We start from the raw sequence: 17,435 nt of genomic DNA, 5'->3' as shown, positions 1-17,435 counted from the left end.
ACTTTGAGCAATACCGTAAGTTACATGTTATTATTCATTCATCATTATTGTTATTACTCATTCTTATTATTATTTTGGAAACACTATTTGGTTGAAAGACACTATAAAATGTAGCTTCACCACTATATAATGTTTTTATTTCTACCCATGTAACTAAATAACAATGATTTCTAACTAAAATAATTGTATGTGAAAAAAGGTACATACAGTGGTACCTCGTCTTACTAACTTAATTCGTTCGATAACCAGGTTCGTAAGTAGAAAAGTTAGTAAGATGAAACAATGTTTCCCATAGGAATCAATGTAAAAGCGAATAATGCGTGCAAGCACGTTCTGTGCCCGAACTCTCTTCCAAAATGCCCTGCACCCGCTGCTACCTTCGCCACCCATTCTCTCTCTTCTCCAATGCCTTAGCACTTTGCCTTGACGGTAGCAGAAAGGATGGGGGGAGAATGGAGACCCTGCATAGCAAAGTCTGGCTCCAGTTCCCTTGCAATCAAACTTAAAAGCGCTTGTTTTAGCTGCTGCTCGCAGCAGCAGCAGCCAGAAGAGAAGCGAGGGTTCATAAGACAAAAATGGTTCGTGAGAAGAGGCAAGAAAATCCTGAACGCCCGGTTCGTATCTCGAAAAGTTTGTATGAAGAGGTGTTTGTAAGACGAGGTACCACTGTATTTGGTATTCAACCAAAATATGGCAATCCACTATTCAAAACCTTGGGGCAAAGGAGCAAAAAGATTTTGAACATGCATCTTCAATCTGCTTAAATCAATATTACTGATAAATCAAATTCTTAATAAACAACACAGGTGAAAAATGCAAAACAATAATTCAAAGCTATCAAAAAGCTTACTGGACACAGCAGCCCGTACAGGAAGAAAATAGTCCTTTCTGGCAGCCATGGGAAACATTTACCACTGTTGAAACTAATCTAGCATTATTTAGAATATTTCTGTCATGGATTTCATTATGTTATATACTTCTGCTGCCTGCTGGCTGCCTACAATTTGGCTGTTCAAATCTCATCAGGCTCAAGGTTGACTCAGCCTTTCATGTTTCCGAGTTGGGTAAAATGAGGACCCAGATTTTGGGGGGCAATATGCTGAGTCTGTAAACCGCTTAGAGAGGGTTGTAAGGCACTTTAAAGCGGTATGTCATTCTAAGTGCTATTGCTGAAATATTAATCTCAACCATAAGCATAACAAGCACACTCTAAGAAAGTACTATACTTTCATTTCTATAATGATTTATACTTTAAAATATGTTCATTTTTGGACATATTTTACAGTGGGGAAAATGTCTATTGGTTTTCTGTTTCCAATTTCCTTTCCTGCAGCAGCCTCCCTGGCTGCCCTGCCTTCCTGATTTTACAATAGGCCAATGGGATAAATTCCTTCTCAATGGCTTCCTTTGAGATACCAAGATGCAACAATTGTCTCTTTCTTACTATACCCTTTTGGTACAAGATTGGAAGGGGGGGGAGCAAATCACATCTTTATACATTTAAAAGACTAATTGTTTGGATCTTGTAAAAATAAATAAAAATAAAGATCTTGTAACATCAAGTAACAAATGCAAATTCACTTACAACAAATCTATGCAGTTTACGTGAGACATCACCTTGTGTGATTTGTACACCAGGTATCATTACAGTTTTCAAAGAACTGTTTGTTAAACTACTGTAAAAACAACAAAGAATCTTGCAGCATTTATTTATTGTGATATAATTTGCTGTAGAGGATGTAGTGCTTAATCAGATCTATTAATATATATGAGAGAGAAATACATACAACCCTCCAGAATTGAGGGGACATTAAATTTGAACTACATTCGTTTTTTGAAGTCTAAAAAAACATTTTAATACTTGGATTCTATGGCTGTTTTTAATACATTGTTGTAGGTTGCCTAAAATTACTTTAAGGAGCAGCAGCATACAAATAATTAACACAAACAAATAACCCTGGCTAGAAATAAATAATAGAGTCAAAGAGAAATGAAATGCAGAAATGCAGACATTCCAGGTATGGTAGTGCTGACTCTGCAGACCGGTGCAACATGCTCCCCGGCCCAGTATAGGTCCACGGCCTGGCGGTTGGAGACCCCTGTACTAAACCAGTGATGGCGAACCTTTTTTTCTTCAGGTGCCAAAAGAGCATGTGCACATGATATCATGTATGTACGAGTGCCCACGCCCATAATTCAATGCCTGGGGAGGGCGAAAACAGCTTTCCCTACCCCTTGGAGGCCCTCTGGAGGACTGGAAATGGCCTGTTTCCCAACTTCTGGTGGGCCCAATAGGCTCCTGTTTCACCCGTGCCCAAGCTCCAAAGGTTTCCCTGGAGCTGAAGAGAGAGTAAAAACGCCCTCCCCCATCCCTCCAGAGTCTCTCTGGAAGCCAAAAATGCCCTCCCAGGACCTCTGTGTGAGCCAAAAATCAGTTGGCTGGCCCAGACATGCACGTTGCAGCTAAGCTAGGACAGTGGCTTGCGTGTCAGCAGATATGGCTGCGCGTGCCACCTGTGGCACCAGTGCCATAGGTTCGCCATCATTGCACTAAACAATATTTACCATATAAATGAGTTTATAAGATTTCTAGAATGATTGTGTCACATTCACGCTTTTTTTTGGATGACTGCTTTCAATATATACTTATATCTTTCTCTGCAACATACCAATTCATCCTTCTGCCTTTGGCCAGTCCTTGAAACCATGGATAGTCTCATCTGTTGACATCATACTTTATTCATTTAATGAAGTGATCAGTAGTGAAGTAAAATCGAGCTAGAATAAAAGTGTTATTTGTCTTTTAAAATGTCTTCCTTATTTTTAATTCCCTTTTGCAAATAGGTCAGCAGATATCTGAATAGGTTGCCATACTGGAAGAATTTATCTTTTTCTTGAAGTTTCAATGCAGCAGAGATGGACTATTAAATCCACACAGATACCTGATTATTTTAACTTCAATAATTAATAGGTAGAAACAGATTGCAAAAAATGTGAGGAAAATGATTTGCAGCTTAAGATCAGATCTTTATACAGATTTGGGGCACAAGCTTCCCTACCTGTGCTGTTAAATGAGCTGTTTGAAACTACAGAATAGTGAAGATATTATCAGCAGCATTGGTCCTCAAGAGATTCTATTCTGCCCATGGCAGCTCACTGGTTTTATGAACATCTTCGTATTATAAAGTTATCCAGTGTCTCTGTCTCAGTGCCCCTATTGTCAGTATATCTTCCTATGAGAGTGAAGGTTCATTCTCTGAGGCTTCACTTTCATCCTATACCCAAGTTACAGATATTCACCACTATTTCATATCTCTATATACCAATGACTGCATCTCTAACAATCCATCTGTTAAACTACTGAAGTATGAAAATGATACAACAGTGATCAGACTCATTCGAGACAATGATGAATCCACATACAGACGGGAGGTTGAACAACTAACCTTATGGTACGACCGGAACAATCTGGAACTGGATACATTCAAAACCGTAAAAATAGTGGTAGACCTTAGGAGAAAACTGCCCATACTTCCACCTCTTATAATACTAGACAACACACACAGAGATCTTCAAATTCCTAAGTTCAACCATATCTCAAGACCAAAATTATCACCTAACATCAAAAAAGTCATCAAAAAGGCACAACAAAGAATGTTCTTTTTGCACCAACTCAGAAAGCTCTATAATTATCTGGTTCGGTTTTGCAACAAAAACAATTGCTATTAATCTGCCTTTCATTGAGGACCTGTATACTGCATGAGTCAAAAAGAGGGCTGTGAAAATATTTACAGACACCACATATCCTGGACACAAACGGCTGCAACTCCTACCCTCAAAATGACACTATAGAGCACTGCACATCAGAACAAGTATGCAAAATGGACACAAGAACAGTTTTTCCCTGAACGCCATCACTCTGCTAAACAAATAATTCCCTCAATACAGTGACACTATTCCCAAGTCTGAACTATTATTAATCTTCTCATCATTCCCATCACCCATCTCCTCCCACAAATGACTGTATGCACTCCCCCCCCCAGTGAGGGGGGGAGTGTGCGCATACATGCGCGCACCCCCTTTGTCTTCCTGCGCATGTGCAGAATGAATCAGCTGCTGCTCAGAGGGTGAGGGGAACAGACAGAATGCCCCTCCGCCGAGCAAAATCCTCCCTCCTCCTTGCGCACTTCTGCACAGGTAAGATGTCGCAGTCCGGAACAAAACGAGGGAGGGGGGCAGGCGGAGGTGGTCTTACATATACAGGGAGCATGGAGGATGTCGCCTGGCAGAAGGGAGGTCTGTCTGTTCCCCTCGCCGTCCACTGCTGCAGCCAATTTGTCTGGGTTTGGTGGAGAGCGGCCCACCACCAAGCCCGGACCCAGACGAATCAGCTGCAGCAGCAGAAGGCGAGGAGAACAGACAGATTGCTCCTCTGCCGAGCGAAATCCTCCATCCTCCCTGCACAGGTGAGACCACCTCTGCCTGCCTCCCCTCCCTTGTTCCTTTCTGGACCGTGACGTCTTACCTGTGCAGAAGTGGGCAAGGAGGATGGAGGATCTTGTTCAGTGGAGGGGTGCTCTGTCTGCTCCCCTCGCCCTCCGGGCAGCAGCCAATTCATTTGGGGAGAGTGGTCCCAGACCGGCTAGATTCGGCTGCTGCACATGCGCAGAAGCCGAATCTTGCGTGCATGACGCATGCACAGCCAGTGGTAATGGAGCTGCACATGCAGCTACATTTCCGCCCGGTGGAAAGGTGTTCCACGCTGTCCCGCCTCTTGCCTACCCTTGACTGTATGACTGTAACTTTGACTGGTTCCTAATATGATTTGATTGGTTATATGTACCCAGGTTATCATTAAGTGTTATACTTTATGATTCTTGATGAATTTATCTTTTCTTTTATGTGCATGGAGAATATGTGCATCAGAACAATTCCTTGTGTGTTCAATCACACTTGACCAATAAAGTTCTATTCTATTCTATTCTTCCTATTGCTGTGATATCCTTTCTAGTACCACCTGTTGTTGTTTTTTGCTTGTTTGCTGTTGCTGTTTCACCACAATTTTTAGAATTCCACCCACTTCAAGTACTTTCTCAAGTTTAAACTTCCTGGATCTTTCTTATCTAATCCTACTCCTTAAAGTTTCATATAGAAGTAATGTGCTGAGTTGCTAATAATTTTATTTGTTGACAGTGACCTATCAGCTTATCAGGAAAAATTGCACATGTTCTCAGAAAAATATTGACTGCTAAGGTTCAGAAACTCAGTTCAATCTAGAGAGGAAGAAATGGCTGAGTTTGAATAGCAAGACATATTTACCTGTATTTCTTGAATGTGATATGCTCTGTGAAACACTTTCATTGCGATATTTATCATTAAGTGATTGAGAAGACATTCTAGTTTCAGAATCCAGCAAAGTTTGTTTCTCACAGGTAGTAATGCCTGTAAAGTCACTGGATAAATCGCAGTCCTCAAAGTCTGTGGTGAAAAGATGTACTGGAGAATCTTGAGTAGGGACTGAAAAGCCACCTTCTAAAACCAAAGGTGATTCAGGAGGAGATAATGATGAAAGGGAAGATCTTGAAGAGAATGATGTGACAGATTTAGGAGGTTCAGTTATTTTGGGTGCATGATTTGCTGCCAAAAAACTGGAAGAGTCACTGTATCCCATTTTCTCATGGGAGCTGACCACTTCATTTTCATGAATGGTGGTAATAGGGCCAGAAGGAATATAACCACATTTCTCTTGTAATATGAAATCCAATTTATATTGATAGTCTAAATCTACAGGTTGATCACCTTGGTTGTAGTAGAGGTCTGTAGAGTTTAGAGAATTCAGTGATCCCCTACTGGATGTATTCAGGGACCCTCGACTAGATGCTAAGGATCCCAAGCTGCTCCCTGAAGACACAGATAACGTACTGGCAGAGAGGCTGCAACAAAGAAGCAAAGAGCTGTCATTCTATTCTATCAGCAGTATATTCAGATGATCTCAAATCACAGGCAAAACTCAAAATTTAATCCATGTTAGTCATGAAATTGACAAGCATAATGATATATTTTAAAAGAAACACTTTTCAGAATGTCTGAATGCTACCAAAAAGAAATTTCAAATGACAGAGCATACATGACTTCCTTAGATGGCTCTTTAACTATAGCAGCAACATGACTTCCTTAGATGGCTCTTTAAAAAAAAAGAAGCAAGCATAAAAAAATAAGTCATTTTAACTATACTGTTTTTTAATCCCTGATTTTTAAATATATAAATTTTTGTATAATATTTCACAAAATTGTGTGATAATCTCTACCACTTAAAAATATTGCTGTTTACTGTAACAGTTTCATAAGGACACATTAGAAAGTACAATTAGAACAATAAGAAGTTTTGTATTTAGCAATACACAACTCCTATCTAAATTTAGATCACTGTGTGAGATACTTTATTTTTCCCATTCTGGTATTTTCTACTATGTTTCTGGGTAAAATGTATGAACATTTATTTATTTAGTATATGGCAAATACATGGACGTATAGTGGTTCAAATATTAATGTCCAGTCCACCCAGCCATTCAAGAACCATTCAAATATATGAACAAATAATACATGATACCTAAAGAGAAAGGAAAACAAGATATTTTTCATATAACATAAATATTTCTGAATTTAAGGAAATACTGCTTTTTTCACTGGTTATTAATCACAGTAAACACTCTCTCAATAAATGGAATCGCATTAGTGTAGTGCTGCCCTTAAAGAAAGATGGCACCATGAAATCAATAAAAAGAACATTAATACAAGCTATTCCTTAGTGATTGTCATTTGCATCTGTGCACAGATTTGCTGAGAAAATGAGCATTTGAAGTAAGATTTCTGTTGCTAAGCAGATAATTGTTAAGTGAATTTTGCCTCATTTTATTACCTTTCTTTGTGACATGTGCAAAACTGATTGTTACTCATACGAGAAATAGCCATTCACAATTTTCCACCGATGTAGCTTGAATAATAGGGAAAGGGCTACAATAGATCAGTCATATATATTTTTTGCTGGGTAAACAATTTGCAGTTCAGGACTTAGACAATAGATAACCAAGCTTTTAGTAGGAAGACATTTTTGTAAGACAGGCTTCCAAGTTAATATTCCATCTAAATCAAAGTATAAAATTCAGAAATACAGTATGCCAACAGTAGTTTTGCACAAACTGTTATTGTTTGTCAAAAATCTGCTGTAAATAAAGTTTCTCACCTTTTAAGCTGGGAATGTAAATGCGTAGTTAGATGACTAGTTTCTTCAAGTTTTTTAACCAATTTATTCTTTCTATCTTCTAATTTTAACCTATAAAATAAAATAATTTGTCTGTAAATATATAAATGCATGTACATTGCAAAGAGAATCTTGCCTTAAAAGCACAATGACAAATAGCTGAAGACAATTAATTTAAGTCCAACCACATCACAAGTCAAATGGAAATTTTCAGGGCAGCTGAAAGATTATGGTACAGAAGTACACTTGTACTATACCACTAATATGTTTAATTGATTAGTGTTTGTGAATGGCCAATATGTATTCTCTCTTTTGAGGGGTCTAACAATCTTTCAAAATATTTTCATTTTGTTTTCTTTCCCAGATTTGGACCATGAAATGATTCTGGAAATATATTAGCCCTGGCTAATGGATAAGGATATAATAATTCTAAATTTGCTAAAATTTAACTGATCAAATGACAATTATAGGTGAAGAACAACCTATTTAATCAATGTTGGATTGTGCAAGCCCATTAGCTAATAATCATTTGAAGGTACCCTACATCTATTATGCCTGTGTTTTAGGAAAAATCTCTCTAAGTTTGTTTGTAATTATATTCTTATTTATTCTGGAGGAGCTGGTGAGCTATTAAATTAATTTGCAATGTTTTTAAAGACATGGGCTGATACTGCCAATTCTTGAGGACCATATTTTCAAAGGTACTGTACTGTCCTTGTACTCCTATGTGTTAGTTTTTGTTTCACTGTCTATCTAGTTCAGTTATATCTATCCTAACAGGTAGAAAACTCCCATTTGGATATATATATATTCAAATCCCAGTAAGGGTGTGACTACCTGATGAAGGCAAAATAAGCTCAAAATAGATCTATAGTAGTCTCCCTTCCTTTTCATTATCAGCAAAAATATGTTACTTATGGATTATAGTTGTTGGCTATAAAAAAAAACTTATCTGCCTTGGAATATTACCCCTGGTGGGGCGGGGGGAGGGGAAGGAGCTGTGATGTTCCTTCAATATAACAGGGTGTCTTGACAAAAAAAATCACACATAACCCTTCCCTGGTGCAGGAAATGAGCCTGTAGCCTAAAGGCTAAGACCTCTGCCTTACAAAGCAAAGGCCCCAGGTTCAAATCCCAGTAGAGGTGTGGCTATATGATGAAGACAAATAAGCCCGAAATAGATCTATAGTAGTCTCTCTTCCTTTTCATTATCAGCAAAAATATATTACACACACACACAAACACACAGAATATTTATATTTATATTTATTTATTTATTTGTTTGTTTGTTTGTTTGTTTGTTTGTTTGATTTCTATGCTGCCCTATTTCTTGGACTTAGGGTGGCTCACAACAAAGTAATACATAATACGTAGAAATCTAAAATTTAAAAACATATTCAAAACCAATATCTTAAAAAAACAGTCACTCGTATTCAGACAAACAGACGTAAATTCATTCATCGGCTGGGGCTAGATGTTGGTCTTAGCAGCCCCAAGCTTGTCAGCAAAGATGGGTCTTTAGACTCTTACAAAAGGCAGGGAGGATGGGGGCATTGAGAATCTCTGGAGGGAGTTGATTCCAGAGAACCGGGGTTGCCACAGAGAAGGCTTTTCCGCTAGGCCCCACCAGGCGACATTGTCTAGCTGACGGGACCTGGAGAGGGCCAACTCTGTGGGACCTGACTGGCCACTGGGGCACATGAGGCAGAAAACGGTCCCGTAACTAATTTGGTCCGGTGTCATATAGGGCTTTATAGGTCATAACCAACACTCTGAATTGTGTTCAGAAACCAATCAGCAGCCAATGCAGCTCTGGAGTGCTGGAGAGACATGAGCGTATCTTAGGAGGCCCATAACTGCTCGCGCAGCTGCATTTTGCACCATCTGAAGTTTCTGAACATTCTTCAAAGGTAGCCCCATGTAGAGAGCATTGCAGTAGTCGAATCTCGAGGTGATAAGGACATGAATGAATGTAAGAGACTCCCGGTCCAAATATGGCCACAACTAATGTACCAGGTAAACCTGAGCGAACGCCCCCCTTGCCACAGCCGAGAGATGATATTCTAAGCTCAGCTGTGGATTGAGGAGGATACCTAAGTTGCGGACCCACTCTGAGTGGGGCAAAAACTCCCCCCCAGGGTAATGGATGGACAGGTGGTATTGTCCTTGGGAGGCAGAAACCATAGCCACTCCTTGTCGGGGTTGAGTCTGAGCCTATTAATGCTAATCCAAACCCTCACAGCTTCCAGACACCAGCACATTACTTCCACTGCTTCACTGAGTTGACATGAGGTGAAGATGTAAAGCTGAGTATCATCAGCATACTGATGATAACTCATCCTGTGCTGTCGGAGGATCTCACCCAGTGGTTTCATGTAGATATTAAACAGCAGGGGTGAGAGGATCAACCCCTGAGGAACCCCACAAGGGAAGGACCTAGGAGTCGACCTCTGGCCTCTTGCCAACACTGACTGCCACCGACCATAGAAGTAGGAGGTGAACTACCATAAAACGGTACCTCACACTCCCCTCCACTCCCTGCAGCAGAAGGATACCATGGTCGATGGTATCGAAACCCTCAGAGAGGTCAACAAGCATCAGGATAGTGACCCCTATCCCAGGCCCGCCAGAAATCATCTCTCAGCATGACCAAAGCAGTTTCAGTTCTGTAGCTGGGCTTGAAACCAGATATCGTCCAACCTGCTGCTCTCATGGCCAGAATATAGCAACATTAAGTGAGACTATACCATGTGGTGGGAAATTCAGTTTTCTACGAAACTTATGATATATTATTGCATCCAGGTCTTTTTTTCAAACTTTATTAGGCCAGTTCTTTAATTGCAATGATATATTGAGACACATCACTCACTTGATATATTTTTGTTTTGTTCAGAAACCTGGACCAAAATATTTTCAAATATAGGTGTCTTATTTCCTAATGCAGCTGCACTGAATAAAGAAGTTATGCTACACGTAGGACTATAAAAAGCTTAATGGCAGCTCTTGAATGAAAAAAAGGAAGAAAAAACTTTCCACCTTCTGCCTATAAAGAAATGAGCTTTCCAATTTCCATTTGAAGAGAACATAATTGCCAAATAATTAAAATATGGCACTTGCTCAAGTCTCTTCCTATTAATAATCCACTTTAAGCTTTGGAGTCTTTTTGCAAATACCAACATCTTTGTTTTTTAATAGTTCATCTCAGCTGCACATGCTAGTATTTCCTATAGAAGAAGTGCATGGATTGAAATGTCCTAGTTAATCTTATATGTAATAATAATACAATCACAGCATCATCTACATATAAAACTACATACATCCAGTGAAGGGCCACACTTGCCTTTTCCTACTAGATCAGTCCTGGAGGTCGGCGCAGGCATGCACACCCCCACATGAGATTTTGCTTCTGTGCATGTGCAGAAGCAAAGAAATCACTGAAATCTTACATGTGAGCAAAATCTTACACAAGGGTGCATGGGGGTGCACATGCGCATGGCGGAGATGCACAGATGTGCATGCATCGCCGTTTCCACTACTGTTACCCAGGTAAACCAAAGGAAGCCCAATACTGCATACACCTATCTAAAATACTTAGAACATTAAATTTTGCTTTTGATAAATAGTTGACCATGGAATTTATGTAATAACTAAATAGAGTTGGATGGTATTAATAATTGTAATAACGGAACAAAGGGCTGTACCAAGGTTCCAAATAGCATCCAAGAATTAAATCAGAGTCTGAGGCATGGCCTTCCTCAAAGTTCCGATTTATTAACAGGGCCATGTTAGTAACATCTTGGTGAAACCCGAATTTGAAGTCCCCTGGGTTTCTGCACCCAGTTTCAAGTTCATCCCCAGTTCCCACACCCACAAGTTCATCACATGGTCCACTCTGGTTTTGCCAACATATCCGAGCCTCCCATCAACTTCCAGGCAAGTGCTGAACAAAGGATGACCTTGAATATCTGGAAATAATTGGTTATGGCTCATACTTTATCCCCTCATGCAACCGCCCCCCCAAATTCCCACAGTCCTATTATATTATACTCTACATTCTATTATGAGGCAGGCCAAAGTCTCCCACTCAAACAATGGCTTTGGCCGGACAGGCTGAAGATAAAATTGAATGGTGGAAACACCATCAAAATCACCAATGACTGGGCCATACATGTAATATGATACACAAAGTAGAACAGGTAGTTAGACTGCAAAAAAAAGGAAATAAATAAAACTCATGACTATTCAATATGTACTACATCCCTGCAATGATATACTGTAGATAGATTATACCTGCACACAGAAATGAAGCAGGGGTTTACATCAAGCCAAACAAACTGTCAAAGAAGAAAAAAATGCACAGGCTGACTATGTCAGTGACAACCAAGAACAAGCACTGATGCAATTAGAAATTAGAAATTATTGAATGTGCAGGAAATGAAATATGAACCTCTAAATAATGTTTAGAAAGCCGACAAGGAAAAGCATTACATGGTCAATTTCTACAAGCGACTGAGAGGAAAGTAGATAAAGATAAAACCTGGCAATGGCTTTCAATTGGAACAATTAAAAAACAAACAAACCCCTTGAAGGCTGGATTTTGGCTGCTCAAGAGTAAGCTATTCAAACTGATGTAATTAAAGCCAGAACTGAAGAACCATCAAAATCAAAGAACAAATAGTGCCAAGAAGCAGGACAAATAGTAGACCATATAATCCAGCTCTTGCAAAAGATTACACAAACTGATTATAAACAATACATAACATATTCACCAAAACGATTCATTAGAACACCTGTAAAGATCATCATGCACTAGGAGTGAAAAACTGGAATAATATAATCGGAAAAATAATTTGAAAATGAGAAGGTCAAACTATTGTGAGATTTCTGAATTCAGTCTTGACTCATAATACTCAGATCTAATCGTGACTGAAAAGAAGAAAGTATTGAAAATTGATGTGGCAACCAGGGAATAGTATGAGCCATGGAGGCAGAATGATTAGAATACAGTATTTCAGGAAAATACTGCCCATTGTCTAGAGTTTGATTCTGATGTGTTCAAGGTTCACTCAGCCTTTCATCCTTCCAAGGTCGGTAAAATGAGGATCCAGATTGTTGAGCACAATATACTGATGTTAAAAACAGCTCAGCAAGTGTTATAAAGCTCTATGGAATTGTATACAAATCTAAATGCTATTGCTATTAAAAAGGAAAACAAAGAATTTAAAAAAACATCACAAAACATCAAGTTCTGAAAACTGAAATTGAAACAATATGGCCTAAATTGGCCATGGTTGTCCCATACTGACACATAGAGTGCCAATACCAAAAATTCTTGGATAGTACTTAGAAAATATACACATTGACAAAAAGTCCATCTGTTAATTGTAAAAACCGTATTGCTTGGATCTGCACATATACTATGCTAATACATTATGACATTCTAGGTTCTTGGGACAAACTCAACGCATATGAACGCCAGCACCAGCTAAGAACTGGCAGCTATGACTTCACATATATGTAAACAGATAATAATAGTAGCAGCACTTTCCCATCTTCTTTCAGCTAAGCCCCAGAAGGAGTTTGGAAGCTGTTGTTTTCATGTTATTTCTAACTTCCTCTTTTGCTGCCACAAACGAACAAACCAGAGATTAACCTAAACAAAATAATTAGTAAAATCTGAAGTTAGATTTTCTCATATAAAATATTTTAGTAGTATTTCTGGATTTCAGAGAAGCCAATGTTGCACAGGTCTGACGCATTCTTCCGAACAGGAATAGATTTCATTGTTAACTTAAATTTAACAAGCACTTTTAACTTTCCATTCTAATGTCTATATATCATAAAAAGCAGTCTGTATCACTTGAGAGGCTGGGTCGACAATAGTTGCCAAATGAAGGTATATTCAAGACTGAACTGAACATGATTGAAGGGTACAGTTTGTCTGAAAGGGACTGAAGAAGTAGAAAGGGAGGATATATCTACATCTATAGAGAATATTTAGATTACAAGATATTATAAAGGTCTATTGTTGCTCATTCAATCAAGAGAAGATGAAGCTGCTACTTTTCAAAATAAGTAGATCTTGAATCAAGATAAAATGAAGATGCTACTTTTAAAAATAAGCAGATCTTCAAAGAGACATGGAATTGTAAAGATAGATAACTTTAATTATATTAACATCTATTTGGAAAGAAAGTCTCTCATACATCCCAGCGACCAGTTAGGTCCCACAGAGGTGGCCTTCTCCGGGTCCCGTCGACTAAGCAATGTCGTCTGGCGGGACCCAGGGGAAGAGCCTTCTCTGTGGCGGCCCCGACCCTCTGGAACCAGCTCCCCCCAGAGATTAGGATTGCCTCCACCCTCCTTGCCTTTTGCAAACTTCTTAAAACCCACCTCTGCCATCAGGCATGGGGGAATTGAGATATCTCCCCCTGGCCTATATAATTTATGCATGGTATGTTGTGTATATGTCTTGTTTTTTTTTAAAATAAGGGTTTTTTAGAGACTTTTTAATATTAGATTTGTGATACATTGTTTTTATTGTTGTTATGAGCTGCCCCGAGTCTATGGAGAGGGACGGCATATAAATCTAATAAATGAATGAATGAATGAAGGAATGTCCTTTTTGGAAAATTCCTACCTATTTTTCTGATAATTTCTTTCTTGAAAAAATAGAGAAGGTATAAAACAATCAGCAACCCTTTGCCTTATATTAAATAATATGCAAGACTTAATCAAGGAAGTCACAGTAGCACTGACACTGAGGGCAAATGAAAATTTAATTCACAAATTCTGATCATTAGGATAACTAGAGCTGAATATAGTCAAAAATATATCTTGGATATCAAAACACAAATTTTGATACACTTGAGCAATGAAAATTGTATACTATATGTAATGTTAATAGAAAAAGAACTTGAAGGTAAGTGAGAACTCTTGAGCAAGGTCACACTACAGTAAACATATATACAGTAAAAAAATAATTCCAATGAGGGGAGAAAACAAAACAAGAAAAAACAATAAGGCAGTTGCTTGTGTTGTTTTCTTTTCAAGGTTTGGTGAATACATGGCAAATTAATCAATGCTAGGACAGCCTTGTCTTGGTGTCTGGAGGTGTTGAGATCTGGATGGGGAGCAACAGGTTAAAACTGAGCCTGGCAGAAGGGATTTTTGCTACAGGGCTGCTTGGCTCTTGGGAATTATCAACTTTGGCCATGGAGGAGATTGTACTGCTCCAGGCAGACAAAATGCAAAATTTGAGGATTCTCTTGGACTTATGACACTTGCTCGATGAATCGGTGATGTTAGACTTCTGCGGCTTTAACAGCTTTTATGATGTCTTGCAAGGAGGCGTCCTCGTCGATGAGGTATTTCTTTTGTAGATTTAAATTGCTCATACCGAAGATTAGACAGTCGATTAGCTGTTCCTCTGGGTCTTTGTATTTGCATTTTGCCAGTAAGGCTCGTAGTCGGGTGACAAAGTCATTGATCGACTCGCCTTCAGCCCGCTTCAATTGGGAGAATTTGTTTTGGCTGATGCGAGCAGGAGTCGTTGACTGGAAATGGTTCGCGAGCTTTTCTTGTAGAGCCGTCCAGGAGATGCTCTCGATGGATTCTTCATCTGCGAGCGTGGTAGCTAGGTTGTAGATCGCTGGACTGCAATAATGGAGGAATATAGCTTGTTTTCTATTCTCCGATGCGTCGTCTAGATTGCTTGCTTGGAGGAAGATGCGAAATTTGGACATGTATGCTGTCCAAGTATCCTCGTCCGGGTTGAAGAATGGCAAAGCGTGCGGCATTGCTGAAGCCATCTCTGGAATGCGAAGGCTCGAACCCCTCGTCGCCACTGTTAAATCAGAGGCTGGAGGCCGATGAAGAGGGTAACAGCTCTTTTATTTAATAATCAGGAACATTTAAAGTGACCAGCTCGCAGGCAGGTAGTGACTTAAAACAAGCGGCCAAAACCGCACCTTATATACTTTATTACCAGTGCTGGGATTGGTGACAATGTTTCAAGACTTCGCGCCGGGGCTTCCTATTCCAATTCCTTATTGGTCGTGCCTTGGCTTCCCATTGGTTGCGCTAGCGGGCTTCTCATTGGTCGTGCCTGCTCCAATCAGCGATCACCTTTATTCTAACAACTTGCAAACATAACAGGTGACATTTGTGGCAAGGTGGATCTTTGCACAACTCTGTGTGAGCCAGTTTTTCCCATTCTTGCACTTCTCACTTTCATCCATGCCCTGCTCACTTCTAATTTGGACTATTGTAATGTGTTCTACATGGAACTGCCCTTGAAGAAGCTTTAGTTGGATCAAAATGCAGCAACCTGCTAATTTGTGTGTCACTTCTTTTGCAAGAGCTGCATTGATTGCCAATTTGCTTTTGGGTGCAGTTCAAGATGCTGGCTATCATCTTTAAACCCTATATGGCTTAGGCCAGGTTATTTGAAGGACTGCCTCTCCCCCATTACATCTACTTGGCCCGTTAAAGTAGGCAAGTAGGTCGTTGTGGTTCCATCTAGTAAGGAAATACATAAAATGGAACCAAGAAAAAGGGCCTTTTCTGTAATGGTTCATCCTTGTGGAACATCATTCTTTCAAGACTGGCCCCTACCTTGTTATTCTTTCTGAAAGGCATAAAGACACGTTTTTGTTAGCAGGCTTGTAGATCGCAAATTCCTATAGAACTAATCAAGTGGCTTGTTTGTATTTGTTACTATCCTAGGGGAAAGGGTGGAGTTTGGGGGAGGATTCAAATTGTGGCCTTTGATGCCATCAGGAATCACTGTGCATAAGTTGGGCAGCTATAAAAATCTGTCCAATAAACAAAAGTATGCTATATAGCAGAGGTGGAAAGAAATAAAGATGAAATCATGCTTTTTTTAAAAAAAAATTCATAAATGATATTCTAAGTGTATTGTAAGAGCAACAATTAAAAAACTACAAAAGCAAAGGTAATGCCCCTGCCACCCACCATGTTTATTTTCTCCTTAGAGTAATGTTTCATCTATGCTTGGAAAGCCAAATTTAATAAGGCTGAAATAACACAAAAGCAACTGTCATAGAATCAGCTGTATGAGAATAGGCATAAGAATGCTAAGCTAATACTAATTCTCAAATATTTGCTTTTTTCACCCAAAAATGAACTCTATTTAATTATTAGCCACTGAGTGAAAAATTTATGTCAATAGATTTAAAGCCATCAAGTTCTGTATGCATTATGCGCAAATAAGAGTTCGGGAAGACATATGTTCCTATTTCAAGACTAATTCTTACCTGCCATAAATCATTTGTGATACTTTTGTTAAAACATTTAACTTGTTAACTTTAAGATTTATTCATTTTTGTAACAATTTTACATATACGTATACACCCCCACATCCACCCACCAGATTATCCTTTTGCTGCTGAAAAAAATCTAAATAAAATAGATGTTATCTTCAGGTTGTTTTTTTGTGGTGTTTTTTTTCTTGTTGGTGTCTTTAGGTCAGCTTTGACTCCTGTTGACTGCCAGGACATGTCTCTGCAGTTGTTTTGGCAAGATTTCAGAAGTAATTTGTTGTTTCCTTTGTCACTAAGAGAAAGTAACTAACACAAAGTCATCCAGATGTCTTTGTGTCTTAAGTGAGACTACAACTCATGGTTTCATGATTTCTAGCCTGGTGCCTTAATCACTACACCAAATTGGTTATCATCTTAGTTTTAATCTTATCTCAATAGTTGCATTCGGTCAGGGCTAATCTGCTAAGAGCTGAAGATAGAATGTATATGAAGCAGAAGAGGTATCTTATTTTGAAAGTTAAAGAAATAAAGTGCAATCTGGATGTTCTATGAAATTCTTCTAGATCAGCTGCAGGTTGGACGAAGTAAATGCTTGGAACAATTTTGTTGTTCCTAGTTTCAATCAAAATAAACCTCTAAAGATTCAAAAAATATTTCATGGTGAGTCGGCAATGCTGAAATACATCACCCCTTCTTTATATACTTACTTATATATACAGCTTCACAGTGCTTTACAGCATTCTCTAAGCTTTTTACAGAGTCAGCATATTGTCCCCAACAATCTGGATCCTCATTTTATCAAACGTGGAAAGCTGGAAGGCTGAGTCAATCTTGGAACTGCCAAACTACTGATTAGCAGTCAGCAGAAGTAGCCTGCAGTACTGCATTCT

General features: G+C 39.0%; 1 protein-coding gene across 1 annotated transcript in view; it reads right to left on the bottom strand.

Moving 5' to 3' along the window:
• Window positions 1-17,435, bottom strand: part of LOC139155889 (protein WWC2-like) — a 190,571-nt gene that overhangs the window by 48,937 nt on the left and 124,199 nt on the right. Inside the window, exons 10-11 of the mRNA XM_070731238.1 lie at window positions 7,244-7,333; window positions 5,320-5,933 (exon numbers count right to left, since the gene is read on the bottom strand). Of these exons, the coding sequence (XP_070587339.1) occupies window positions 5,320-5,933; window positions 7,244-7,333 (704 nt within the window). The remainder of the gene's footprint in view (window positions 1-5,319; window positions 5,934-7,243; window positions 7,334-17,435) is intronic.

This window comes from Erythrolamprus reginae, unplaced genomic scaffold (assembly GCF_031021105.1).
Source record: "Erythrolamprus reginae isolate rEryReg1 unplaced genomic scaffold, rEryReg1.hap1 H_9, whole genome shotgun sequence".
In the NCBI taxonomy this organism is placed as follows: domain Eukaryota; kingdom Metazoa; phylum Chordata; class Lepidosauria; order Squamata; family Dipsadidae; genus Erythrolamprus; species Erythrolamprus reginae.
Note: the sequence above shows the minus strand (reverse complement) of the source record. Positions and strands in the feature narration are given on the sequence as shown.